The sequence below is a fragment of the Schistocerca serialis genome, chromosome 5 (assembly GCF_023864345.2).
Source record: "Schistocerca serialis cubense isolate TAMUIC-IGC-003099 chromosome 5, iqSchSeri2.2, whole genome shotgun sequence".
In the NCBI taxonomy this organism is placed as follows: domain Eukaryota; kingdom Metazoa; phylum Arthropoda; class Insecta; order Orthoptera; family Acrididae; genus Schistocerca; species Schistocerca serialis.
The window spans coordinates 826,791,891-826,819,182 of NC_064642.1; the positions used below are offsets into that span (position 1 = coordinate 826,791,891).

The window sequence follows — 27,292 nt, forward strand, 5'->3', positions numbered from 1 at the left end:
TACTAAAACTTTATCTTTCACTTGATATGTTTTTATTCTTCCAAGTGAATTGTCAAAAGAGATTTTTATTTTCTTTGCCTTGTCCATTATATTGAGTAAGGTGTGGTGTACTTTAATTTTTAATGATTTTTGGTGACATTCTGTCAATTGCTGTGTTAGGAATTGGTCGAATCCAGTCATTCTACTCCTGTTTTCCAAACATCAGTTCATACGGGGTGTACTCTGTCGTAGTATGTGTCATGTTGTTCATAATTTCCTGAAAATCGTCAAGATAATAGATCCATTTCATTTGCTGGCTGTGGCTATATGTTCTCATGAACTGGTTTAATTTCCAAAAGATTAATTCCACAGGATTTGCCGATTTTTTTTTTTTTTGTGGTTATGAGGCGCACAACTACAATGGTCATTAGCGCCCAGACTAAGTTAGGAATGCACCGCGAGGCACAACGTTAAAACAGCAACTAAAAGGGGCAACACTATAAAAGACATTAACAGGCATAGGATTAAAAAAAAAAAGACATAATAAAATGTCCTTAGACAGGTTTGTCAAGTGGATAAAACGAAGAATGCGAGCAGCTGCTCCTGGGTCATCCGCTAAAATGGCATGGCAGGCCAAGATCAACGGGCAGTGTATTACAATTCGGACAGGATGTTAAAATGTGGCATACCATCAGCAATTGCCCACATGGGCAGAATGGCATCAGCGCAGCCATCAGCAGATGGCGATGGCTGAATCGGCAGTGTCCAATTCGTAACCGGGCCAAAATGACCTCCTCCCGCCAAGAAGGACGTGAAGAGGTCGTCCAAGCCGTGGGAAGAGGTTTCAAGGCCCGGAGGTTGTTGTCAGTAAGTGTAGCCCAATCGGCATGCCACAGCGATAAAATGCGCTGACAAATGACCCTACTACAATCTGATGAAGGGACACAACAAGAAGCTGTCCGAGGCTGGAGGACCGCAGCCTTGGCCGCGGCATCTGCAGCTTCGTTCCCAGGGATACCGACATGGCCAGGAACCCACATAAAGCTAACTGGAGAACCGGCGTCCACCAGCTGCTGAAGAGAGCGTTGGATCCGGTGTACGAAAGGGTGAACCGGGTACGGATCACTGAGGCTCTGGATGGCGCTCAGGGAATCTGAGCAGATGACATAAGCAGAATGTCGGTGGCGGCAGATGTAAAGAACAGCCTGGTAGAGGGCAAAGAGCTCAGCTGTGAAGACCGAACAATGGCCATGGAGCCGGTATTTGAAACTTTGTGCCTCGACAATAAAGGAACACCCGACCCCGTCATTGGTCTTAGAGCCATCTGTATAAATGAAAGTCATGTCGATGAACTTCGAACGAAGTTCCAAAAAACGGGAGTGGTAGACCGAACCGGGGGTGACCTCTTTTGGGAGCGAGCTGAGGTCAAGGTGAACGCGGACCTGGGCCTGGAGCCAAGGTGGCGTGCGGCTCTCGCCCACTCGAAAGGTTGCAGGGAGTGAAAAATTAAGGTGTTAAAGGAGGCGATGAAAGCGAACTCCAGGGGGTAGCAGGGCAGAGACATACAACCCGTATTGACGGTCAAGAGAGTCGTCAAAAAAGGAACGATAAGACGGATGGTCGGGCATTGACAGTAGCCGACAGGCATACCGACAAAGCAGTATATCGCGCCGGTAGGTGAGTGGCAATTCGCCAGCATCAGCATGAAGACTCTCTACGGGACTGGTATAAAATGCTCCGATCGCAAGTCGTAAACCCCGATGTTGTATGGAGTTGAGGCGGCGTAAGATGGATGGCCGTGCAGAGGAGTATACGAAGCTCCCATAATCCAGCTTGGAGCGGACGATCGACCGATATAGACGAAGTAGGACGGTTCGATCCGCTCCCCACGACATACCACTGAGAACACGGAGGACATTTAAAGAACGGGTACAACGGGCGGCCAAATATGACATGTGGAGACCAGCTAAGTTTCCTGTCACATGTAAGTCCTAAAAATTTAGTTGTCTCCACGAATGGGAGAGCAACGGGACCGAGTCTTAAGGACAGTGGGAGAAACTCGTTGTAGCACCAGAAGTTAATACAGACCGTCTTCTCGGCAGAAAAACGGAAGCCATTGGCGACACTCCAGGAGTAAAGACTGTCAAGACAACGCTGAAGACAGCGCTCCAGGAAACAAGTACGCTGCGCGCTGCAGGAGACGGTAAAATCGGCCACGAAAAGGGAGCCTGATACATCAGCTGGGAGGCAATCCATTGTTGGATTGATTGCTATGGCGAAGAGAGCGACGCTCAAAACGGAGCCCTGTGGCACCCCATTCTCCTGGCGAAAGGCGTCTGATAGGAGACAACCCACACGTACCCTGAACTGTCGATCCATTAAAAAGGCACGAATAAAAAGAGGGAGGTGACCGCGAAGGCCCTATGTATGCATGGTGCGGAGAATGCCCGCTCTCGAACAGGTGTCGTAAGCCTTCTCCAAATCGAAAAACACAGCCGCAGTCGGGTGCTTCCGCAAGAAGTTATCCATAATGAAAGTCGACAAGGTAATCAGATGGTCAAAAGCAGAGCGGCGCCTACGAAATCCACATTGTACATTGGTACGTAGCCGTCGAGAATCGAGCAGCCAAACCAAATGAGAGTTAACCATTCGCTCCATCACCTTACAGACACAGCTGGTAAGGGAGATGGGTCGCTAACTGGAAGGCAAGTGCTTGACCTTCCCCGGCTTAGGAATTGGGACTACAATAGATTCGTGCCAGCATGTGGGAACTTGACCTTCAATCCAGATGCGATTGTAAGTACGAAGAAGAAAACCTTTACCCGCAGGAGAAATGTTCTTCAGCATCTGAATATGAATAGAATCAGGCCCTGGAGCGGAGGACCATGACCGGGCAAGTGCATTTTCGAGTTCCCGCATGGTGAATGGGGCATTATAACTTTCACGATTCGAGGAGCAGAAGTTAGGTGGCCTTGCCGCCTCTGCCTGGTTTCGGGAGAGGAAGGCAGGGTGGTAACGAGCGGAGCTCGAAACCTCTGCGAACAATCGGCCGACGGCATTGGAGACAGCCTCAGGGGCCACAAGGAAGTCATTCGCGACTGTCAAGCCAGAAACTGGTGAGTGGACCTTCATGCCAGATAGCTGGTGCAGGCTACCCCAGACAACAGAACAAGGAGTAAAACTGTTGAAGGTGCTTGTGAAAGCAGCCCAGCTGGCTTTCTTGCTTTCTTTAATAACACGATGACACTGCGCACATAATTGTTTACAATTGATACTGTTGTGACTTGGCAAGACAGCCAAGCCACTAGGAGGTAGCCGAAAGGCACACGTTTAAGCTCACGCAGGCTGGCATGAGGTCTGGAACAGTTACAAGAATAGAGATTAGCAAAAAAGGTACGTAGCTTCTGGAATACTTAACTTTAATCCACAATTGGCGAACATCGGTCTGACTGTACATGCATCACAAGATATATAGCAATCGATAATGGTGCCTTGATAGGTCGTAGCAAATGACGTAGCTGAAGGCTATGCTAACTATCGTCTCGGCAAATGAGAGAGTAATTTGTCAGTGAACCATCGCTAGCAAAGTCGGCTGTACAACTGGGGCAAGTGCTAGGAAGTCTCTAGACCTGCCGTGTGGTGGCGCTTGGTCTGCAATCACTGATAGTGGCGACACGCAGGTATACTAAAGGACCGCAGCCGATTTAAAGGCTACCACCTAGCAAGTGTGGTGTCTGGCAGTGACACCACAGATACAATTTACCACCGTAGGGTGGCATTTAAAGGTGCGTAAAGCACGTCGACGAGCACATAAAGCGTCTCTACATGCTGTGGTCCACCAGGGGACCGGTACGCGACGTGGAGAAGAAGTAGGGTGAGGGATGGAATATTCAGCAGCAGTGAGAATGACTTCCATGAGTTGTGCGACCTGACTATCGCAGCTAGCGAATGTTTGATCCTGAAAGGTCGCCCTGGAAGAGAAGAGCCCCCAGTCTGCTTTGGAGATGTTCCAATTAGTTGAGCACAGAGAGGGGGTATGATGCAGGAGATGGATAACACAAGGGGAGTGGTCGCTCGAATATGTATCAGAATGTGCGTACCACTCAAACCGGCGTGCAAGTTGGGTAGTAGATATAGAGAGGTCTGAATGGGAATAGGTGTGAGATGTGTCCGAAAGAAAAGTAGGGGCGCCAGTATTGAGGCAGACAAGATTGAGCTGGTTGAAAAGGTCTGCTAACAGGGAGCCTCTCGGGCAGGATGCTGGAGAGCCCCAAAGGGGATGGTGGGCATTGAAATATCCAGTTAACAAAAATGGTGCAGGTAGCTGAGCAATAATTTGCATCATGTCTGCCCTGGTAACGGCAGATGACAATGGAGTGTGAATGGTACAAATGGAAAATGTAAAAGTGAGGAGAGTAATTCAGACAGCAACTGCCTGCAGATCGATGTGCAATGTGATGGGATCGTAGTAAATATCATCCCAGAACAGCAACATAACCCCTCCATGAGCCGGAATACCTGCCACAGGGGGTAGGTCAAAACGCACAGAGGCATAGTGTGCCAAGTCAATATGATCGCATGGGCGTAGCTTTGTTTCCTGGAGAGCTACGACGAGCGGACAGTGCAAGCGTAGCAGCACCTTTAAGTCCTCTCGGTTGGAGCAAATGCCGCGAATATTCCAATGAAGAAGTGCCATCCTAAGACGAAAAAGAAAAGGGAGAAGCAAGAAGGGGTCATCTCGAAGGCCCTGAGGGCCTGGCTTCGAGCAAGCACTGCTGCCGCTACCAATAGGCGGAGAGTCATCGTCCATTGGTTCAATAGGTTCATCGGCCGTCTTATTAAAATGGCCGGGAGGGGGAGCTTCCTCCGCCGGTGAACGGCCAGATGTTCGGCTACCAGCGGTGGAGCCAGGCGAAACGGATGATGGCCTGGGGCGGCAACCGCTGGGTGGCACAGGAGAAGAAACGCGCCGTGGCGGAGAAGGAGAACTTTCCTTCCTATGAGCCTTCTTGGAAGGTCGTTTAGTGGAAGTACTGGTTGATGGCTGGGAGTTCGGGGTACGCAGGAAGTCTTCACGAGACGGTTCCTTCTTGAAGGCCCGTGCATCTGACTTCTTGGTCTTAGTCTTGGCAGAAGCTGATGAAGGTGGTTGCGTCTTAGGGGTGACAGGAGGAAGAGGAGACGTTGACTGGGCGATCTTAGCACTGGCCGAACAGACCACCGCAGTGCTAAAGGTCAGATCGCATGTCTGCGTCGCCACCTCCCTGGTAGTCCGAGGAGAGGTGAGGACAGTACTGTATTTCCCCGCACGGAGCAGCGTGGGCTTCCTACTACCAAACAGCTTGCGAGCAGCCGAGGTGGACACTTTCTCTTTGACCCGAATTTCCTGTATACAGCGTTCATCCTTGTAGATGGGACAGTCGCGAGGGGACACTGTATGGTCACCCTGACAGTTCACGCAACGAGGAGATGGAGGTGGACAGTCACCCTCATGGGCGTCCCTGCCACAAGTGACGCATTCAGCCGCATTAGAACATGACTGGCAAGTGTGATTAAAACGCTGACACTGGTAGTAGCGCGTAGGTGTCGGGATATAGGAGCGAACAGAAATAACCTCGTAGCCCGCTTTGATGCGCGATGGCAGCTGAACACTATCAAAGGTCAAGAAAAGTGTCCGGGTCGGTACAAGGTCATTGTTGACCTTTTTCATGACCCTATGGACAGCCGTCATGCCCTGCTGAGTGATGAAAGACTGAATCTCCTCGTCAATCAATCCATCGAGTGATCTAGTATGTACCACACCACGTGACGAATTCAAAGTGCGGTGAGCCTCCACCCGGACAGGGAACGTGTACAGGAGTTTTTGTGCCTGAAAGGCTCTCTCATTTTCGAACAACAAGGTACCGTTATGCATCCTGGTACAAGACTTGACAGATCCGCTATGGCATCTACACCCTTCTGGATAACGAAAAGGCTGACTGACGAAAAATCCTTTCCGTCCTCAGATCTAGAAACTACGAGGAACTTTGGGGCAGGCTGTAGTACTTTTGTCACTGGTGGCTGGTCAAGTTTCCGTTTTTGGGCAGGAGTCGAGAGGGGAAGAAGAGAAATCCATTGCGGATGAATCCCCATGATTGCTAGCGTCTCTGATGGCGTGCTCCTTCCTTGTGGGAACCCTCTCAGAGGGCACTCCTGCCTTAGGCGAATGTTTACAACTCAGGTCACATCTCTCAAGAAACGGATGGAGGGACCAATCGGCATGGTCGGAAGGTGTCAGCTCGGGGAATCACCCCTCCCTGGGCCTGGCTTTTACCAGGGGGTACGTGCGTGCCTTACTTGTCTACACAGGGCGGGGAATTACGCATTACCCCGTCACCGGCTACGCATGCGAACGCGTGGGTCGGCCTTCAGGCACGCACAGGGAGGAAAGAAGAGGAGGGAAAAAAAAAGGAGAGAGGGAGAGAAAGGAAAGACTGTCTCAAAAGCCAAGGTGGAGACCAGAGGGTGGAGAAGGAGGCAACAAGAAGGAGGCAAGGTAAAAAGTAAGGAAGACAGTGAGAGCGAGAAGGACAAAGAAAGGAACCAAACAAAGGAAGGAAGAAACCAGAATAAGTGAAAAACCAAAATGACCACAAATATAAGTCGTGGAACCGTCCGTCTCCGGACGCAGGTGCTAACGACCCCCTTGAGGGGGTGGGACTCCTTTTAGTCACCTCTTACGACAGGCAGGAATACCTCGGGCCTATTCTAACCCCCGGACCCGCAGGGGGGTTGCCGAAGGGTCGTACACTGATGTTAGACTGTTTTATACCACAGTTACTTAGTGTTTGCCTCCAACGAAATCCAGTGAATGTTGACCCATTGTCAGAAAGAATAGCCTCTTGTTTGCCTAAATTGGCTATATAATCTTTGACCAGTTTCTTGGCTCAGTATGAACCAGTGGCTGATTTTAACGCATATAATTTGACATATTTAGTGAATAGATCAAGAAACCCCACAATATACTTGCATCCACCTCTTTATGACGGGTGAGGATCACAGACGTCGACCGAAATTTTTTTTTTTTTTTTGTGGTTTTAGGGCGCACAACTTCAATGGTCATTAGCGCCCTGACTACTCTAAGAATGCACCGCGAGGCACAAGTTGACCACAACAACTAAAAGGGAAAACACGATAAAAGACAGACTGACAGGCATAGGATTAAAAAACAGCATCATCAAATGTCCTTAGCGAGGTTTGTCAAATTGATAAAACGAAGAACACGAGCAGCTGCTCGTGGGTCATCTGCTAAAATGGCATCGAAAGTATTTGGCAGGTTAAGATCGAGGCGCAGTGTGTTAAGATCTGGACAGGACATTAAAATGTGTCTAACCGTCAGCAAGTGCCCACATGGGCAGAACGGCGCCGGCGCAGCCGTCAGCAGATGGCGATGGCTGAACCGGCAGTGTCCAATTCTTAACCGGGCTAAAACGACCTCCTCCCGCCGAGAAGGGCGTGAGGAGGACGTCCAAGCCACGGGAAGAGGTTTTAAGGCCCGAAGCTTGTTGTCGGTAAGTGCAGCCCAATCGGCATGCCACAGCGATAAGATGCGCCGACAAATGACCCTGCTAAAATCGGACGAAGGGACACAACAAGAAGCTGTCCGAGGCTGGAGGACCGCAGCCTTGGCCGCGGCATCTGCAGCTTCGTTCCCAGGGATACCGACATGGCCAGGAACCCACATAAAGCTAACTGGAGAACCGACGTCCACCAGCTGCTGAAGAGAGCGTTGGATCCGGTGTACGAAAGGGTGAACCGGGTACGGATCACTGAGGCTCTGGATGGCGCTCAGGGAATCTGAGCAGATGACATAAGCAGAATGTCGGTGGCGGCAGATGTAAAGAACAGCCTGGTAGAGGGCAAAGAGCTCAGCTGTGAAGACCGAATAAAGGCCATGGAGCCGGTATTTGAAACTTTGTGCCCCGACAATAAAGGAACACCCAACCCCGTCATTGGTCTTAGAGCCATCTGTATAAATGAAAGTCATGTTGATGAACTTCGAACGAAGTTCCAAAAAACGGGAGTGGTAGACCGAACCGGGGGTGACCTCTTTTGGGACCGAGCTGAGGTCAAGGTGAACGCGGACCTGAGCCTGGAGCCAAGGTGGCGTGCGGCTCTCGCCCACTTGAAAGGTTGCAGGGAGTGAAAAATTAAGGTGTTGAAGGAGGCGACGAAAGCGAACTCCAGGGGGTAGCAGGGCAGAGACATACAACCCGTATTGACGGTCAAGAGAGTCGTCAAAAAAGGAACGATAAGACGGATGGTCGGGCATTAACAGTTGCCGACAGGCATACCGACAAAGCAGTATATCGCGCCGGTAGGTGAGTGGCAATTCGCCAGCGTCAGCATGAAGACTCTCTACGGGACTGGTATAAAATGCTCCGATCGCAAGTCGTAAACCCCGATGTTGTATGGAGTTGAGGCGGCGTAAGATGGATGGGTGTGCAGAGGAGTATACGAAGCTCCCATAATCCAGCTTGGAGCGGACGATCGACCGATATAGACGAAATAGGACGGTTCGATCCGCTCCCCACGACATACCACTGAGAACACGGAGGACATTTAAAGAACGGGTACAACGGGCGTCCAAATATGACATGTGGAGACCAGCTAAGTTTCCTGTCAAATGTAAGGCCTAAAAATTTGGTTGTCTCCACGATTGGGAGAGCAACGGGACCGAGTCGTAAGGACGGTGGGAGAAACTCTTTGTAGCGCCAGAAGTTAATACAGACCGTCTTCTCGGCAGAAAAACTGAAGCCATTGGCGACACTCCAGGAGTAAAGACGGTCAAGAGAACGCTGAAGACAGCGCTCCAGGACACGTGTGCACTGCGCGCTGCAATAGATGGTAAAATCGTCCACGAAAAGGGAGCCTGATACATCAGCTGGGAGGCAATCCATTATTGGATTGATCGCGATGGCGAAGAGAGCGACGCTCAAAACTGAGCCCTGTGGCACCCCATTCTCCTGGCGAAAGGTGTCGGACAGGACAGAACCCACACGTACCCTGAACTGTCGATTCATTAAAAAGGAACGAAAAAAAGAGGGAGGCGACCGCGAAGGCCCCATGTATGCATGGTGCGGAGAATGCCCGCCCCCCAACAGGTGTCGTAAGCCTTCTCCAAATCAAAGAACACAGCCGCGGTCGGGTGCTTCCGCAAGAAGTTATTCATAATGAAGGTCGACAAGGTAACCAGATGGTCAACAGCAGAGCGGCGCCTACGAAATCCACATTGTACATTGGTAAGTAGGCGTCGAGACTCGAGCAGCCAAACCAATCGAGAGTTAACCATTCGCTCCATCACTTTACAGACACAGCTGGTAAGCGAGATAGGTCGATAACTGGAAGGCAAGTGCTTGTCCTTCCCCGGCTTAGGAATCGGGACAACAATAGACTCGCGCCAGCATGCGGGAACATGTCCCTCAATCCAGATGCGATTGTATGTACGAAGAAGAAAACCTTTACCCGCAGGAGAAAGGTTCTTCAGCATCTGAATATGAATAGAATCTGGCCCTGGAGCGGAGGACCGTGATCGGCCAAGTGCGTTTTCGAGTTCCCGCATGGTGAATGGGGCATTATAACTTTCACAATTCGAGGAGCGGAAGTTAGGTGGCCTAGCCTCCTCTGCCTGTTTGCGGGGGAGGAAGGCAGGGTGGTAATGAGCGGAGCTCGAAACCTCTGCGAAAAAGCGGCCGAAGGCATTGGAGACAGCCTCAGGGGCCACAAGGACGTCATTCGCGACCTTCAAGCCAGAAACTAGTGAGTGGACCTTAGTGCCAGATAGCCGGCGCAGGCTACCCCAGACACCAGAAGAAGGAGTAAAACTGTTGAAGGTGCTTGTGAAAGCAACCCAGCTGGCTTTCTTACTTTCTTTGATAATACGACGACACTGAGCACGTAATCGTTTATAATTGATACAATTCGCCACTGTAGGGTGGCGTTTAAATGTGCGTAAAGCACGTCGACGAGCATGTAAAGCGTCTCTACATGCTTCGGCCCACCAGGGGACCGGTACGCGACGTGGAGAAGGAGGGGGGTGAGGGATGGAATATTCAGCAGCAGCGAGAATGACTTCCGTGAGGTGTGCGACCTGACGATCGCAGCTTGTGAAGGTTTGATCCTGAAAGGTCGCCCTGGAAGAGAAGAGCCCCCAGTCTGCCTTGGAGATGGTCCAATTAGAGAAGCACGGAGAGGGGGTATACTGCAGGAGATGGATAACACACGGGAAATGGTCGCTCGAATATGTATCAGAAAGTGCATACCACTCAAACCGGCGTGCAAGTTGGGGAGTACATATAGAGAGGTCTAAATGGGAATAGGTGTGAGATGTGTCCGAAAGAAAAGTAGGGGCGCCAGTATTGAGGCAGACAAGATCGAGCTGGTTGAAAAGGTCTGCTAACAAGGAGCCCCTTGGGCAGGATGCTGGAGAGCCCCAAATGGGATGGTGGGCATTGAAGTCTCCAGTTAACAAAAATGGTGCAGGTAGCTGAGCAATAAGTTGCACCACGTCTGCCCTGGTAACGGCAGATGACGATGGAGTGTAAACGGTACAAAAGGAAAACGTAAAAGTGGGGAGAGTAATGCGGATGGCAACTGCCTGCAGGCCAGTGTGCAACGTGATGGGATCGCAGTAAATATCATCCCGGACCAGCAACATAACCCCTCCATGAGCTGGGATACCTACCACAGGGGGAAGGTCAAAACGCACAGAGGTGTAGTGTGCCAAGGCAATTTGATCGCATGGGCGTAGCTTCGTTTCCTGGAGGGCTACGACGAGCGGACGGTGCAAGCGGAGCAGCAACTTCAAGTCCTCTCGGTTGGAGCGAATGCTGCGAATATTCCAGTGAATAAGTGCCATCGTAAGAACAGGAAGATGATAGAACTGGTCACCTCGAAGGCCGCTTAGGGCCTGGCTTCGAGCGAGCACTGCCGCCGTTATCAGTAGGCGGACAGTCATCGTCCATTGGGTCTATAGGGTCATCGGCCATCTCGGGAGGATGGCCGGGAGGGGGAGCTTCCTCCGCCGGTGAACGGCCAGATGTACGGCTACCAGCGGTGCGGCCAGGCGAAATGGATGACGGCCTGGGGCGGCAACCGCTGGGTGGCGCAGGAGAAGAAATGCGCCTTGGTGGAGAAGGAGAACTGTGCTTCCTATGCGCCTTTTTGGAAGGACGTTTAGTGGAAGTACCGGTCGAAGGCTGGGAGGTCGAGGTACGGAGGAAGTCGGCACGGGATGGTTCCTTCTTGAAGGCCCGTGCATCTGACTTCGATGTCTTCGTCTTAGCAGAAGCTGAGGAAGGGGCTGGAGTCTGTGGGGTGATGGGAGGAAGAGGAGACGTCGAAGGCGCGATCTTAGCACTGGCCGAACGGACGACCGTGGTGCTGAAGGTCAGATCGCATGTCTGGGTTGCTACCTCCGGGTAGTCCGAGGAGAGGCGAGGACAGTACTGTATTTCCCCGCTGGGAGCAGCATGGGCTTCCTACTAGCCAATAGCTTGCGAGCAGCCGAGGTGGACACTTTCTCTTTGACCCGAATTTCTTGGATACAGTGTTCTTCCTTATAGACAGGACAGTCGCGGGAGGATGCGGCATGGTCACCCTGACAGTTCACACAACGAGGAAACGGAGGTGGACAGTCACCCTCATGGGCATCCCTGCCACAAGTGACACATTTAGCCGCATTGGAACAAGACTGTCGAGTGTGATTGAAACTCTGACACTGGTAGCAGCGCGTAGGTGTCGGGACATAGGGGCGAACAGAAATTACCTCGTAGCCCGCCTTGATGCGCGATGGCAGCTTAACACTATCAAAGGTCAAGAAAAGTGTCCGGGTCGGTACAAGGTCATTGTTGACCTTTTTCATGACCCTATGGACAGCCGTCACGCCCTGCTCAGCGAGGAAAGATTGAAGCTCCTCGTCAGTCAATCCGTCAAGGGAGCTAGTATAGACTACACCACGAGATGAATTCAAAGTTCGGTGGGCCTCCACCCGGACAGGGAACGTGTACAGGAGGGTGGCCCGAAGCAGTTTTTGTGCCTGAAAGGCACTCTCAGTTTCTAGTAATAAGGTGCCGTTACACAACCTGGTACAAGATTTGACAGATCCGGCTATGGCATCTACGCCCTTCTGAATAACGAAAGGGTTGACAGAGGAAAAATCCTTTCCGTCCTCAGATCGAGAAACTACGAGGAACTGTGGGGCAGGCGGTAGTACTTTTGTCACTGTTGGCTGGTCACGTTTCCGTTTTTGGGTTGAAGTCGAGAGAGATGGAGTAGAATCCATTGCGGAGGAATCCCCCATGATTGCCAGCGTCTCCGATGGCGCGCTCCTTCCTTGTGGGGACCCTCTCAGAGGGCACTCCCGCCTTAGGTGAATGTTTACACCTCAGGTCACACCTCCCGAGAAACAGACGGAGGGACCAATCGGCATGGTCAGAAGGTATCAGCTCAGGCAATCACCCCTCCCCGGGCCTGGCCTTTACCAGGGGGTACGCGCGTGCCTTACATGTCTACCCAGGGCGGGGACTTACGCGTTACCCCGTCACCGGCTACGCGTGCGAACGCATGGGTCGGCCTTCAGGCACGCACAGGGAGGAAGGAAGAAGAGGAAAAAGAAGAGAGAGAGGGAGAAAGAGGACAGACTGTCTCAAACGCCGAGGCGGAGACCAGAGAAGGCAAGGAGAAGAAGGCAATGAGAAAGCAAGGAGAAGAAGGCAATGAGAAGGCAAGGAGAAGAAGGCAATGAGAAGGCAAGGAGAAAAAGGCAATGAGAAGGCAAGGAGAAAAAGGCAATGAGAAGGCAAGGAGAAGTCAAGGGAAAGAGTAAGGAAGACAGTGAGGTGGAGAAGAGCAAAGAAAGGAACCAACAAAAGGAAGGAAGAAACGAGAAGTGAAAAACCAAAAAGACCACGATTATAGGTCGTGGAACCGTCCGTCTCCGGACGCAGGCGCTAACTACCCCCGCGAGGGGGATGGACTCCTTTTAGTCGCCTCTTACGACAGGCAGGAATACCGCGGGCCTATTCTAATCCCCGGACCCGCAGGGGGGGGTCGACCGAAATGATTGACAGTGGTTTAGTAGGGATAATAGGATGCAGGAAATCCATCACACAAAAATTTCCTGGTTTGGCCGTCTGAGATCATCCGCACGAGTGCTGAAAAGAACGTGTTAAACTTCAGTTACACGATAAATCAGTCTTGTCTAAAAGCCGTAAATTCAACTAAATACCTAGGAACTACAATTACGAACAATTTAGATTGGAAGCAACACATAGAAAATGTTGCGGGGAAGGCTAACCAGAGACTGAGTTTCATTGGCAGGACACTTACAAGGGAACCTCCCCATCGCACCCCCCTCAGATTTAGTTGTAAGTTGGCACAGTGGATAGGCCTTGAAAAACTGAACACAGATCAATTGAGAAAACAGGAAGAAGTTGTGTGGAACTGTGAAAAAATAAGCAAAATATACAAACTGATTAGTTCATGGGAAGATAAGCAACACAAGGAGATTAGGAACGGAGGAGCGCCGTGGTCTCGTGGTATGGTGAGCAGCTGCGGAAAGAGAGGTCCTTGATTCAAATCTTCCATTCAGTGAAAAGCATAATTTTTTATTTTCAGTTTATGTGACAAACTTATGTTTTCATCACTTTTTTGGGAGTGATTATCACATCCACAAGAAAACCTAAATCGGGCAGGGTTGAAGAATCTTTTTACCCATTCGCCAAGTATACAAGTTAGGTGGGTCGACAAAATATTCCTGTCATGTGATGCACATGCCGTCACCAGTGTCGTATAGAATATATCAGATGTGTTTTCCTGTGGAGGAATCGGTTGACCTATGACCTTGCGATCAAATGTTTTCGGTTCCCATTGGAGAGGCACGTCCCTTCGTCTACTAATCGCACGGTTTTGCGACGAGGTCGCAAAACACAGACACTAAACTTATTACAGTGAACAGAGACGTCAATGAACGAATGGACAAATAATAATTATGCAAAAATAAAGAAAGTAAAATTTTCGCTCGAGGGAAGACTTGAACCAAGGACCTCTCGTTTTGCAGCTCCTCACGCGACCACAGGACCACAGTGCTCCTCGAGTCGCTTTGTCCATGATGTTGCATATGTGGCCCATGGACTACTCAGTTTCTATATTTTGCTTATTTTTTCACAGTTCCACACAACTTCTTCCTGTTTTCTCAATTGATCTGTGTTCAGTTTTTCAAGGCCTATCCACTGTGCCAACTTATAACTAAATCTGAGGGGAGTGCAATGGGGATGTTCCCTTGTTAGAAAATGTAACAGACCTACTAAGGAGACTGACTACACTATGCTTGTCCGTCCTCTTTTAGACTACTGTTGCACGGTGTGGGATCCTTACCAGATAGGACTGACTGAGTATATCGAGAAAGTTCAAAGAAAGGCAGCACATTTTGTACTATCACAAAATATGGGAGAGAGTGTCACAGAAATGATACAGGATTTGGGATGGACATCATTAAAAGAAAGGCGTTTTTCGTCGCGACGGAATCTTCTCACAAAATTCCAGTCACCGACTTTCTCCTCCGAATGTGAAAATATTTTGTTGACACCAACTTACATAGGGAGGAACGATCACAAAGATAAGGGAAATCAGAGCTCGTAGGGAAAGATATAGGTGTTCATTCTTCCCGCGCACTATACGAGAGTGGAATTATGAGAATTGTGAAGGTGGTTCAATGAACCCTCTGCCAGGCACTTAAATGTGATTTGCAGAGTATCCATGTAGATGTAGATGACAAATTTTACATTTCCTTAACTGCCGGTGTACTTTCTTGCGAATATTTGGGAAGTAGCAATATGCTTGAATCTTTTGAGCACATTTTAATACTCCAAAATGTTCCGGAGTGATGTGTGTGTACAAAATTAAGTCATCCTCATTCTTCTCAGGAACACACACTCCCAATTATCTGAATCAATGTGCCCTCTGAAAAATAAGATGTCCTCCTCAACTTTGTACAGTCACTTCAGATCTCCGCTTCCATGTTTTCCCAAAGCTTCTTTTATTGAAAGCCAACAAGGATCTTCATTTTGCAGTTTTCCCATGTGTTTACACATTCTTAGAAAATGTTTTCTGTATTTTTATTATTCATTAATAGAATTTTGAACTCTAAAGGAATGTCTGTGATGTTAATTGTTGACACATCACAGTCTGGCATTCTTGACAGTACATCGGCAATGAAATTATCTTGTCTGCTTATGTATCTAATTTTAAATTGAAACTCTCTGAGTGAGAACATCCATCTTGCTAATCTTGGATGTAATAACTTACATGTTTGCAAAAAACTTAAGGCTTTGTGGTCACAGTATACTGTTGCCTTTGTTCCGTATAAGTAATAATGAAATGATTAGAATAGGGCCAATGCTTCCTTTTCGGTAGTTGTATATGCTCGTTCACATGCAGTTAACAGTCGGCTAGTGAAAGCTATGGGGCAAAGTTTTTTTTGCCACCTATTATTTTTACTTAGAAGAGGCAGGAACCAATTCCAATTTCCAAAGCACCCGCCATTAATTCAAATTCTTGGCTCATATCTGGATGATATGTGTGAATTAACTAGCCTTAGTTTTATTGCTTCAAATGCATGCTGGCATTGTTGCATCCATGCCCACAGAGTATTTTTTCGTAACAAGCTGTACAACGGTTCTGCATTAATAGAGTGGTCATAAATGAAGCACCTGAAAAAGAAGCAACTCTGAGGAATCCCTTCAATTGCTTTTTAGTTGTTGGAACTGTAAAGTTTTTGATTGACTTTAATTTCTCAGAGTCCCGTAATACTCTTTTTTGTTTATAAGATGACCTAGAAATTTAATTTTATCCCAAGCGAAATGGGACTTTTGCAGATTTGCAGTTATGCCTGCTTCCTTGGAATGTTTTAATACTCCCCTCATTAAATCGACGTGTTCCTTCCATGTGGCCGTAGTAATGAGCATGTCGTCCACAAACAAAGTTAAACTGCTTCGAAGTGCAGGTCCCAATGCATAATCTAGAGCATTTACAAGAACTCTTGAGCTCACATTCAGCCTGAAAGGTAGAACCTTAAATTTGTAGCTTCTATCTGCATGTACAAACACGGTGTACTTTTTTGATTGTTCGTCAGGTGCCACCTGCCAAAATGAACTCCTGAGATCAATATTCGGTAAGTATTTCAATCCTTCGAACTTTTGAATTAACTTAACGATATTTTCCGGACGAGTTCACACGGGCACAATAATCTTATTTATTCGCCGTGCGTATAGCACGAGACAAACATTTCCTTCCTTTTTCGGGACAACATGAATAGGACTACAGTATGGACTTGAAGGTTCAATCAGCTCCCATTCAAGCATCTGTTGGATTTCTGCAACAACTGCCTTTCATAGATGCCACGGTACTGGATGAAAAGTACGGCAAAAAACTTTGTGTGGAATCACATCTAAATGACACGTGTATCCCTCGATTACACCAGGCTTTTCTTTAAAGACTTCATAATATTCCTGTATAAGATCGTATAATTGCTTTCTTTGATGGTATTACAAATATTCAGGTTCTTTTACTTTTTTGTGCACCACATCTTCAGTTTTTAAGACTGGTTGCAAATAATTAATTTGGTATTCCTGTGCAGGTTCACAATGTATCCATTTTATTTGCAGTTTTCGTCCATGGCAATATTTTCCATGACAACTATGTTCCCTGAGAAGATTCACCTGATATCTTTGATCCATTACTGTAAAACTGGCACGGCCCAGAGAAAAATCAATATGCCAATTCCTCTCTATAAATTCATCAATTTCCAAGATACAGCCTTCAACCAGTCTTTCTATTACAAGGAATATGCAATTCTTCTTCTTCTTCTTCTTTTTCTTCTTCTTCTTCTTCTTCTTCTTCAGTCCTGAGACAGGTTTGATGCAGCTCTCCATGCTACTCTATCCTGTGCAAGCTTCATCTCCCAGTACCTACTGCAACCTACATCTTTCTCAATCTGCTTAGTGCATTCATCTCTTGGTCTCCCTCTACAATTGTTACCCTCCACTCTGCCCTCCAATGCTAAATTTGTGATCCCTTGATGCCTCAGAACATGTCCTACCAACCGGTCCCTCCTTCTTGTCAAGTTGTGCCACAAACTCCCCTTCTCCCCAATTCTATTCAGTACCTCCCCATTAGTTATGTGATCTACCCATATAATCTTCAGCATTCTTCTGCAGCACCACATTTCGAAAGCTTCTATTCTCTTCCTGTCCAAACTTTTTATCACCCATGTTTCACTTCCATACATGGCTACACTCCATACAAATACTTTCAGAAACGACTTCCTGACACTTAAATCTATACTCTATGTTAAATTTCTCTTCTTCAGAAACTCTTTTCTTGCCATTGCCAGTCTACATTTTATATCCTCTCTACTTCAGCCATCATCAGTTATTTTGCTCCCAAAATAGCAATACTCCTTTACTACTTTAAGAGTCTCATTTCCTAATCTAATACCCTCAAGCATCACCCAATTTAATTTGACTTCATTCCATTATCCTCGTTTTGCTTTTGTTGATGTTTGTCTTATATCCTCCTTTCAAGACACTGTCAATTCCGTTCAACTGCTCTTCCAAGTCCTTTGCTGTCTCTGACAGAATTACAATAGCTATCATCTCCTATGTTTAACTGTAGTTGAGACTGCACTTTAGCCTGAGAAGACTTATGACCAGTCTGGCCCACAATCCCACAACACTGAACAGGGAAAATTGGTGGATTTACTTTCTGAAGTATTTTTTGAAATAACTTCTCAGAAATGACATTTACTGCTGGTATGTGTCTAAAGTAACCTGCACACAGTAATGCCTTCAGTTTCCGCTTGAATTTTCGCAACAGGTTCAGTGGTATGTTCCTCTTTACAAGGCATCATATCTTGCTGAAGTTGTTCTATTGATAATATGTCATCATTGTACCTGAAGAAATAGATGCTTAAATTTTCGCCCCTACAAACTTCCTCGACTGCGCCGTCGGGGCTTCTGACTCTCTAATCTAGTTTAACGATTGTCCATTATTGTTAGATGTTTGCTCTGTTATGTCAGTTATTACTGGAGGTTGGTTTCGCCATTCATTTGCATTGACGTTTGGTTCCCAACCTGAAGGTTGTGGTTGGTTGTGATACTCTCAGTTTTGTTGCTGATATCTGCGTTTTGGCTGGTAATTCCTCTCTCGGTAATATCCTTTCCTCCTCTTATTATTTTTCATCCATTTCCATTTGTATGTGTGTTCACCTTGTTGGTTTTGATTACATTTGTCTGGATTTTCATTACAAGATTTCACATTTTTCTGGAAGTAGTTCACCTGTGCGTTTGGTGAATTGTGTGCAAAAGGTTTGGTTCCATACGTTTTGTTGTTACTATTATATTTGTTAGGTTGGGTATAGCACACATGTGATTCTTAGAATAGGATGTCTATCAAATCCAATGTGGCAAAAAAAAAAAAATCTTCCACGTGGTGTTCAGGCAAATGTAGAAGTTTTTCCTTTACTTCTAGTGGAAGTTTGGCCTTTAATATTTGAATAATATCTTTTGTCAAGATTGGTTCATTCCAGTATTTGCTTTAATTATGTATTTGAGAAATACTTCCTTAAGGTTCCGTTTTTGAAATAAAATGGTTGTGGGTCAAAATCTTCCTTGTGTCATCTTTCTTGCACTCCCTTATTCCAGTATTTGTGCAAGAAAGCGTTTTCAAATTGCTGATATTCTTGACAACATTTGGATGCTTCTGACGCCCACATCGATCCATCCCATGAATGAATCCTGCAATGTACATAATTTTTTGTTGCTCAGTCCATATTCATGGCAATATCTCTCTAAATTGCTTCATAAAGACCATGGGATTGATCGCCTCTTTCGGGGTTAAATATCTGAAATTTACAATATTTAAGCATTATTTCTTCACTCAGTCACAAGTGTATTCTGGTTACTATTTTATGGTGGACGATATTCCTGATAATTTGGTTCCCGTTGATTACGTGAATACGCGCCAATACATGGATATTGTCGCATGGATTCAGTTTCACTGATTTTGTCAGGAATAATGTCTGCTTATGATAAACTGCAGGTAACAGGTGCCACTCTAGTATTAACTAAACCTTGCTGGCATGCTTTTAAGTTCAAGTTCAACCTTTGCCTTCCAAGCAGGAAATTCTTCTCCTATATTTTGTTTAATTTCCTGAATTTCTGATTTAAGTGTCCTTGTGCAGTTTCATTGTTAAGTTGTACATTAGCAACAGTTTCTGCCAATGTTTGATCCACATAATTTCGCACTGTCTCGTTTTGCACTTTCGCCCATCCCCTCTACGTCTTTAGAAAAAGCGAACTTATGTTCGTTGAAACGTTTCTCTATTTGTTTCTCACCTTTGAGACTAAAAGAGTGTCTATCCTCCAAGTAAGATCAATGATTGCTTGCTCGTTTTCATGCTTGTTTGTAGTCATGTCCTGTGCAATGGTGTTCTGTATATGGATAACTTCTTGCACTTTATTATTTAGTTTATCTTGACAATATAAGATATCTTCGTATTTGGTTGTTAACTCTTTGTATTGCTGTTCTTGTGTGATGAGTTATGCTAGACTGGCCATCAAGTGACTGTTTTGCTTCCAAATTTTGGAATTTTTCAGTAATATCATTTATTGCTTTTAGTTTCGGCAGTTCTTTTGGTTTCGCGCACAGTTGCAGGCAATTCTCCCCCAGTGAGTGCTTCTGTAACAGACGTCATACTCATGTTTTTATTTGGTTGCTGTGTATGTCTTTGGATTTCACCCGACATATGAATGTCAGATATTGCAATCATTTGTGTTACTGATGTGTGCGCAGAAATTACTGCGAGTTGCTCAGCCATAACAGACACTTCGCTAACTATGCTTGGTTGAAATTCTGTGGCACTATTTGAGGATGTAATTACGTTACTTATTTGGTTCTGTGCCATTGTGATATTACGTGCTTGCTTGTTGGCTTTAAACATAGACCTAGTTATCACCATGTAAATAAGCAACAAATAGTTTCTCTACTAAGTCTTCTCACAAGAGCCTATATTAGTCTCTACATACACGCAAAATGTTAATGTCGTAATGCTATTGATGTTCACTTTACAATGTAACACCAACACATGACATAGAAAGCACATTAAATACTGTCTTAATTTTTCTACTAAAATAGTGAAATTCTAATCAAAGTTATGGAGAAACTACTCTTTGATGCTTAAAAGCCAATAAATAAAAGGTCATTACAATACATAAATGCTCCAGAGAGCTAGTAATTCAAATGTCTGGCCTTTAAGTTTCAGCCTGGCTGCTAGGACGGCTTACACATTCTCTTCACAAGATACTCCCACACGTTCAGTTAGCATGAATCATACAAAGAACCATGATGTAGTTACACTTTCTAGCTATACATACATGCACAAAAATGAAACAGTTACTTAATAACATAACTAATTTCCCTAAAGACATGAATTATATCTGATACAAAGTATGTTACAGTTATCAGTAATCACAAATATGTTTAACTGTTAGTGTTGTGTCTAACTGTCATCAGTAAAGTGGTATTGCAGGTTCTAGTTCCTTTTTAGTGCTGTTGTATCAGGATTGAGTCCCGTCTAACAGTAGACAATTATAAAATCACTCAGCTATCTTCACTTACTAAATGTTATTTGTATTTTACCCATACTGAGCCTTTTGTACTGACAAGGGAACCTCCCCATTGCAACCCCCTCAGATTTTGTTATAAGTTGGCTCAGTGGATAGGCCTTGAAAAACTGAACACAGATCAATTGAGAAAACAGGAAGAAGTTGTGTGGAACTATGAAAAAATAAGCAAAATATACAAACTGAGTAGTCCATGCGCAAGATAGGCAACATCAAGGATAGTGTGAGCTCAGGAGCGCCGTGGTCCCGTGGTTAGTGTGAGCAGCTGCAGAACAAGAGGTCCTTGGTTCAAGTCTTCCCTCGAGTGAAAAGTTTAATTTTTTATTTTCAGACAGTTATTATCTGTACGTGCGATGCGAGGTAACTGAGCCGTAGTATGGGAATGCTACACCTAAACAATCATCGAAACACACAACGTCAGTCGACTACAGCGCACCGAAGAGAGAGCATTCCTGCTAACGACGCTCCGTGGCTGGCAGTTGACTGTTCGCTACTTTGGACGAGGGTGCATTAAATAAGTGAGATGTATTCAGTGGGCAATATGAATCCAGCAAATATAGCTCGCGACTTCAATAACAAGGTCAATGAATATTTTCCGAACTGTAAGGAATCGGAAAGTTCCTTAAGGGATCGAAAGACTGTCGAACATTTGTATGATTATTTGCTACATTTGTTGATAAACAGTATGTGTGGTGATGACGACACCTTGCTGATTGCTGCGGGGGCTGTACGTACCAAATGGTTGGATTGTTGATGATCTGTACGAAGAGGAAATACTGCAACTTCAATCTGATGGTATTTCTTTGGGTTACATGAAGGAAATGCTCCAATACAGGTTACTGTCCAAACCTATTAAAAGACGCAAATATAGATTATGGAGTGAAGTAACAAATTAATTTAAGAAATTAAACTTTTCACTCGAGGGAAGACTTGAACCAAGGACCTCTGGGGAGGTTCCCTTGTGAGATGTTTCCCAAACCACTTTGTGTTTTAGGTTTATATGTATGAGTAAATTCTCTCTCTCTCTCTCTCTCTCTCTCTCTCTCTCTCTCTCTCTCTCTCTCTCTCTCTCTCTCCCTCCCCTCTTCTGTCCCCCCCCCCCTCCCAAAGCCCTGGATGTATTAAACCATTTAAAAATTTAATCAGTTACCTTTCTAGAACAGCCCAAAACTTCATCATTGCCGTTCTGGCAGTCCTTGAGGCCATCACACACCCAGCTATCTGGAATGCAGGTGCCATCACCACATGCAAAATCCTCATCACTGCAGACCTTTTGCACATCGGATACCTAGATATAAAAGTTTAATTACTAAATTCTGTAGACTACATTTAAATGCCTCAACATGTAAAATTATAAATCACCATCCCTTCCTAAAATTTAAGTGGCAAGTTTGTCACTGTCCAAAATGCCACGTAACATCAGTTAATCATGTCACTACATTCTTTTATCACACTAACCCACTTGTCTGTCGAAATACAGATGAGATCGTACTTCTTTTGATTTAACATTCACTACATTCATATGAACAAAAAAACAAAGTACAAAATTTTAAAATATTTAGGCCTACTTATATGTTAAGTCAAACATTTCTATAACCATGAAATTACTTTCGGTCAGTAGGCCTAGAACTTAACTAACAAAAGATTGGTGGGATGAAAAATTTGAGCACAAGGTACTAAAATTTGAAGCAGCAAAATAGAGATCCCATACTACACATTACTGTCTGAATAAGAATTATGGAAATAACATCAAGTTATCTTTGATACTGACAAGGTAAACATTAGTCAATTGTAAGCAGGAAAATTTAACATTTATGCCCTATAGAAGCAGTATCAGGGCAAATCATTTCCCTATGTCCAATTTCTACCAATTCAGAACTAAGCAGCAAAGTTATCAAGTTGGGCTTCTGACTACACAGTGGCTTCCAAGATAGGATTGCAGGACTAAACACCTGTTTGTACACTTCAGACTTTAAGAGGCTTAAAGTCAATGAGAAATTAAGTTGGCTTAGGCCTATCTGATGGCAAAGAAGAATGTACCTTGGATGCATTACAATCCTTTTCATCTGACCAGTCTCCACAATCATTGTTCCCATCACATTTGAATCTGGTCTGTATACATCTTCCATCTTCACACTTCCAGTACAATGGAGCCTCACAATTTATGTTGTCTGGAAAGTAAACACCATATTATTGCTATCTTAGAAACAATCAAAAATTCTACATTGAGCAGTTCATTAGGGTAATCTCTAATTAAAATGGGGTTTTGAGATTCAAGAAGTTCTTTATAATAATCTGTTACTATAGATTATCCGTCTTGAGCTGACTGCAAGACTTACACAGACGCGTTTCGCTATTATTTAAAAAGCATCTTCCGTGGTTATTCTGCAAATTGCATACATTTTTGGTTGTTTTTTGTTCATACCAGCGTTTCGTTTATAAATTTGGTGTGCAAGTTACTTACAGTGTTTATTTACATATTTTGCTCATTTCCTCCTTGCTAGCAGCGGTTGGCATCTAAAGACTTCGTTTCACCTTTGCACTTTGCAGTATTTGCCGTTCTACACTTTTTGTTGTACTGCAATATTTACACTCCTCAAACTATTTCCCACTCCGCACTGCAACAGTGTTTACTGTTTATATCTGTTTGTTTTGGTTCACGCTGTGAGTGTTGCCAACCTGGGAAGCTATTGCTCTCTTCCCTACTGTGTGTGTGTGTGAATTTTTTTTACCTTAATTATATTGATTTACAGTTTGTAGTCACACATGGTATTCGCCGATAACTCAGTTTCTGATGCTGTGGCTTGCAACGTGTAATCTCGAATCCAGCACGACACAAGAATTACGCTCGTCTGAATCGATAATTTGGAGGACTCGAACCACGTACTTCTCCAGATGCTGGATCGCTTTCCGCAAAGTCCGCAATGAAATTGCAACGGAATCTCAGCGTACACACTCCTCTTACGAAGTTTTACAGACTTCGCAGCACCACAGTCAACACAATCCCGCCTTTCGTCGTCCGGCAGAAGTCCAAATTTGCGGCAGAAATTCAAACATTTGTCAATGCTGGATATGCATGCAATTAAGAGTTTTCCATGTCACACAATCCGCAGAAGAAACGTGAGAAGCAGCTGACATTACACTCGCTATCAACAAAAACCGCGTCGATTTTCGAATGGAATCACAAATAATAACGGCGGGAATGTAATGTACACGAACTGAAGAAACAACTGATAAAAATGACAATTACAAATAATTCATCATAACGCGCGCCACGAGACTTCCATAATCGATTTACTATCGCACGATCGATATGTGTTTTTTGGAGCCCTCCAGCTTCGATAGGCAATCATTCTTGGAAATTACCAAAAACAGTTCCGCAGGTGCACCGGAAACTAAGCAAATAGCTCAAAAAATTTGGCTAAACAAAGAGATCAAGTGTGTCTATACCAAACAGCAAACCGTAAATTGGGAACTACATAAAACATTTTAATCTTACCAGACTTCTGAATAACACGGCAGTTTTCTTCCATCTTGTTAACAAGGTTGGAAATCGTACGTATGCAGTTACAGAAAAAAATGAAAAACTCTCAAAAGAAAGATTTCAAATTTAAAAGCTAGTCAAACGACCTCCACAGCCACAATTACACCCAGTCCAACGAAAACCATCACCTACATCCAAGATTGGTCAACCAGGGGATCTATGGTTAGCAACTAAATAAACAACGGCGTTCTTCCTATCGCTCTCAAGAACTTTGAGAAAGGGCGATTATTAACAGTTCGACTCTAAATTGTGTTGTCGGCAGTGAAAAACTTTTCGACGAGCGGGTAACGATAAATTGTTGCTCGCAGTTACGGCAGCCGCGTTGAGCAGTCGTTAGTGCTTCATGCGGTGGCCGGCAGACTCCATCAGGTGTTTTGTTGAACTTAAGCTTTTTTATTGTAATCTACTGGATATTTTAACTACGAGTAGTTAGTAACAAGTGTCAAAGCATCGTCGCTGGGAGATTTCTCTCAGCGGCTATTTTTAAAATGGAAACTAATGACGAAATCCCAGTCGATACCGGTCAAGGGTCGGCTATTGCTTTGCATACGAGTCACAACAACGAGACTGTCATGATGCACCCTCCTTCAGCAGTGTTAATTACAAATAAGCATCAATTGGGTATCATCAAAGTGTCCTCTCAAGATCACTGTCCTCAGAATGATCATATGGAGATGGATCAGTATTCAACAAGTTCAGCTGTCTTCACGCAGTGTCGGACAAACAACACCCAGCGACAAAAGGCGAGACACCGATCACCATCACCCCAGCAGGCAGTAGCTCCTGACGCAAATGTTCCGAAGAGGGCCAAGGCAAGTGAAAAGCACACTGGTAATGTTGAAGGGGACGTAGATATGGTAGATATTGATAATGTTGCACACACTGTGGAAGTTCTAGGAGCAGACAGTAACTTGAGTGTAAATATAGGAGACAGGAATTGCAATGAGCAACCCGCTTCCCAAAAGTCGGGTTAGTCGCAAGAGCTTTGACAATTCGGTCACCACAACGGTACCTCCTACAGGAAATAACACGTTTCCTAGTAACAACAAATATGCTAGTAAAGATAATACATATGAATCAACACACATGGGTCCCTATGTAGTCTTTGTAGAAGGAGAAAATGGTAATGTAGGAAAGTTGCAACTGATGGATCTTGGAAGAATGTTGTTTACAGAAAGTAATACACTACTGGCCATTAAATTTTCTACATCAAGAAGAAATGCAGATGATAAATAGGTATTTATTGGACAAATATATTATATTAGAACTGACATGTGACTACATATTCACGCAGTTTGGGTGCATAGATCCTGAGAATTCAGTACCCAGAACAACCACCTCCGGCCGTAATAACGGCCTTGATACGCTTGGGCATTGAGTCAAACAGAGCTTGGATGGCGTGTACAGCGATGACAAATACACACTTTCAATGTGCGTTCACCGTGATGTCGCCAAACACGGATGCGACCATCATTACGCTGTAAACAGAACCTCGATTCATCCGAAAAAATGACGTTTTGCCATTCGTGCACCCAGGTTCGTCGTTGAGTACACCATCGCAGGCGCTACTGTCTGTGATGCAGCGTCGAGGGTAATCGCAGCTGATAGTCCATGCTGTTGCAAACGTAGCCGAACTGTTCGTGCAGATGGTTGTCTTGCAAACGTCCCTATCTGTTGACTCAGGGATCGAGACGTGGCTTCACGATCCGTTACAGCCATGCGGATAAGATGCCTCCATCTCGACTGCTAGTGATACGAGGCCGTTGGGATCCAGCAAGGCGCTCTGAATTACCCTTCTCAACCCACCGATTCCATATTCTGCTAACAGTCGTTGGATCTCGACCAACGCGAGCAGCAATGTCGCGATAGGCTACAATCCGACCTTTATCAAAGTCGGAAATGTGATGGTACGCATTTCTCCTCCTTACACGAAGCATCACAACAACGTTTCACCAGGAAACGCCGGTCAACTGCTGTTTGTGTATGAGAAATCGGTTGGAAACTATCCTCATGTCAGCACGTTGTAGGTATCGCCACCGGCGCCAACCTTGTGTAAATGCTCTGAAAAGCTGATCATTTGCATATCACAGCATCTTGTTCCTGTCGGTTAAATTTCGCGTCTGTAGCACGTCATCTTCGTGGTGTAGAAATTTTAATGGCCAGTAGTGTAATTTAAGACATGAAACAATATCTCAGCTATTGGTAGAAACAGGAGCAAAACTGAAACCAAAACAGCGCAGTCTGCAAACAGGTTGCAGTCGCTTGATGTTTTTCGGCTGAAGAATATGGAGGCTTATATTCCAAATTTCCTATCAAAGAGAAGGGTAGTTATCCATAATGTTGATACTGCATTATCCCACCAAGACATCCTTGCAGAAATAAAGTCGGAATTTTTAGTAACCGACGTCCAAAGGTTCACAAAGAAAGTAACAGAAAATGGTGAGTTGAAAGAAATTCCCACACATAAATGTGTTGTAACATTTAAATTTCAATAACTTCCCCAGTATGTATATTTGTGCTGCAAGCGATGCCCTTTTGCACTGTATGCCCAGTCAGTTCGGCAATGTCATAATTGCCTTAGATATTTCCATTTAAGTCTGCAATGTCTTAGTAGTGCCCACAGGAGCCCAGGAGACCTCTTAGTGCTCACATGCCGGAGAGACCAGGTGTTTGCATTGCAACGGAAACCACCTCACTACTTTATCAGCAGCACATGGAAGCAAAGCCTATGGCACTTCTTACGCAATTGCCGTCTCGTCACCGCGACCATCATTTGCGCAGGCTACTGTAAGTGTTACTACAGCACGAGAGGTCTCTCCTAGCCTAAAATATGCGAGAAACCATGCAGGGTTATTCTGATATGATACACGAATTTCAGGGTCCACAGAACTCAATACAAAACAATCCATACCCTCCCACTCCTCCGACAACTTCTTATACTGGTCGAGAAACTGCTATTAACAGCCTTTGTGCTTTAATAATGCAGATCTATCTTTCTCTTAGAAATGAAACAGACATGGTAACGACACGGGCTCTTATACGAAATGCT

At 45.3% G+C, this 27,292-nt stretch overlaps 1 protein-coding gene across 1 annotated transcript in view; it reads right to left on the reverse strand.

Annotated features, from left to right (window-relative positions):
* The window catches only part of LOC126482251 (vitellogenin receptor-like), a 221,222-nt gene extending 197,755 nt beyond the window's left edge, over positions 1-23,467 (reverse strand). The window contains exons 1-4 of the mRNA XM_050106231.1: positions 23,464-23,467; positions 23,039-23,044; positions 22,740-22,870; positions 21,850-21,987 (exon numbers count right to left, since the gene is read on the reverse strand). Coding sequence (XP_049962188.1) covers positions 21,850-21,987; positions 22,740-22,870; positions 23,039-23,044; positions 23,464-23,467 — 279 coding nt within the window. The remainder of the gene's footprint in view (positions 1-21,849; positions 21,988-22,739; positions 22,871-23,038; positions 23,045-23,463) is intronic.
* Between the last annotated feature and the right edge of the window lie 3,825 nt (positions 23,468-27,292).